Source organism: Perkinsus marinus, assembly GCF_000006405.1.
Source record: "Perkinsus marinus ATCC 50983 genomic scaffold scf_1104296976912, whole genome shotgun sequence".
NCBI lineage: Eukaryota > Perkinsozoa > Perkinsida > Perkinsidae > Perkinsus > Perkinsus marinus.
The window spans coordinates 1-1,533 of NW_003200362.1; the positions used below are offsets into that span (position 1 = coordinate 1).

The 1,533-nt window shown below is 35.1% G+C and overlaps 1 protein-coding gene across 1 annotated transcript; it reads left to right on the forward strand.

Annotated features, from left to right (window-relative positions):
* Nucleotides 1–299: 299 nt before the first annotated feature.
* Pmar_PMAR028446 (kinesin heavy chain, putative) lies at nucleotides 300–970 on the forward strand (the record flags this gene model as incomplete). Its single annotated transcript, XM_002764595.1, has 3 exons — nucleotides 300–415; nucleotides 745–822; nucleotides 882–970. Coding segments are annotated over 3 exons (283 nt in total), but the record flags the coding sequence as incomplete, so codon positions are not given.
* Between the last annotated feature and the right edge of the window lie 563 nt (nucleotides 971–1,533).

The following is a 1,533-nucleotide window of genomic DNA, read 5'->3' on the forward strand; positions in this document are numbered from 1 at the left end:
GAAATTTTGAGAAATTCTCATTGGTTTCTGTACACTTCTACTACCCGAATTCGTATGTAAACGCAACTGAGCTCAGCTGAGGAAAGTGAAATTATATTCCTCCAAGAGTGATGTTATGATTTCTCCCAGTGCGGAAATATATGCACATGGTCAACTACAAATTTTTCGCCAAATTATCGTTGATTTTTGTATACTTATACACAAAATCGTGTGATTTTTTTCATAAAATAGTGAGGAAACCTACGAGCTCAGTTGAGGAAACCAAAGATATATTCCCATACTGATTTCTCCGTTGGTAGGTATGGCCAAACGGGGTCTGGGAAATCCTACACGATGATGGGAAACGACGAAGAAGAAGGAATAATCCCGAGAATTATCGAGAGCCTGTTTGAATCTATGAAGCATGATACTACAGGTATATATATGGAAAAAAATTCTGAAAAAATATTAAAAATATAGCTTTCCTCAGCTGAGTTTAGGAGTTTACTCACTAATTTTCGTACGAATTGGGGTAGAAGTGTAGGAAAACCAAATAGAAATTCCCAAAATTTTCTTAGAATTTTCAGCTCATGTGGTTGACCATGTACTTACTTTTCCATATTGAAATTTACGCACGGCAAAAAACAATAAAAATTTTCTCAGAATTTTCAATTCTTCACCAACGCATGTGGTTGACCATGTATATTGTATGCCGTCATGATGGTATTAGTTTCGATTTTATTTATGTTGCGGCTGTTGTGGTAGGAGAAACGAAGGTATGGGTTTCTTATATAGAAATATATAATGAGAGAATTCAGGATCTTCTCAGTGCGGGTAGTAGGGGTATCTTAGGTTCAAGCGAGTAAGATACGGATTAGGTACGGTAGGTGGCAATGCGGAAGGAAGCGAAGCGTTGCAGATTTTTGAGCATCCGAAATTGGGCGTAGTGGTACCGGGAATTTCAGAATGCCCTGTGGAAAGTGTTGACGAGGTGGTGATAGGAAAATATGCACATGTTTGAAAATTTTGAGGAAATTTTGGGAGATTTTTTGTTCACTTTTTTCAGTGTAGGAAAATATGTAAATGGTCAACTACGTGTGTTGGTGATAATATGAAAATTGTGAGAAAAATTTTGGGAAATTCTCGTTGGTTTTTCGGATACCTTTTTCCTAAATTCTAAGGTTAGTGAGAGTCATACCCATAGTCGTGATATATATTCACCCAAATTTTCCATTAAAAGAGAGAAAAAATTTTCCATAAATTTCAAAATTTTCTGAGGAAAAGAAATTTTTTATGATCTCGTACGTACCGTAATTTGAGATCTTCTATGGTTAGTGAGAGAGCGAATATATAGTCTTGTAAGACTGGTACCGTAGTTGAAGTTAGTTTCCCATAGTCGTAATATATGTTCACCCAAAATTTTCATTAAAAAAAGAGAATTTTTTCCAAAAATTTCAAACTTTTCTGAAGAAAAGAATATTTTTATGATTTAGTACGTACCGTAATTTGAGATATCGATTTGTTGTAGGTGCAGCGTTTAATGGATTATGGAAT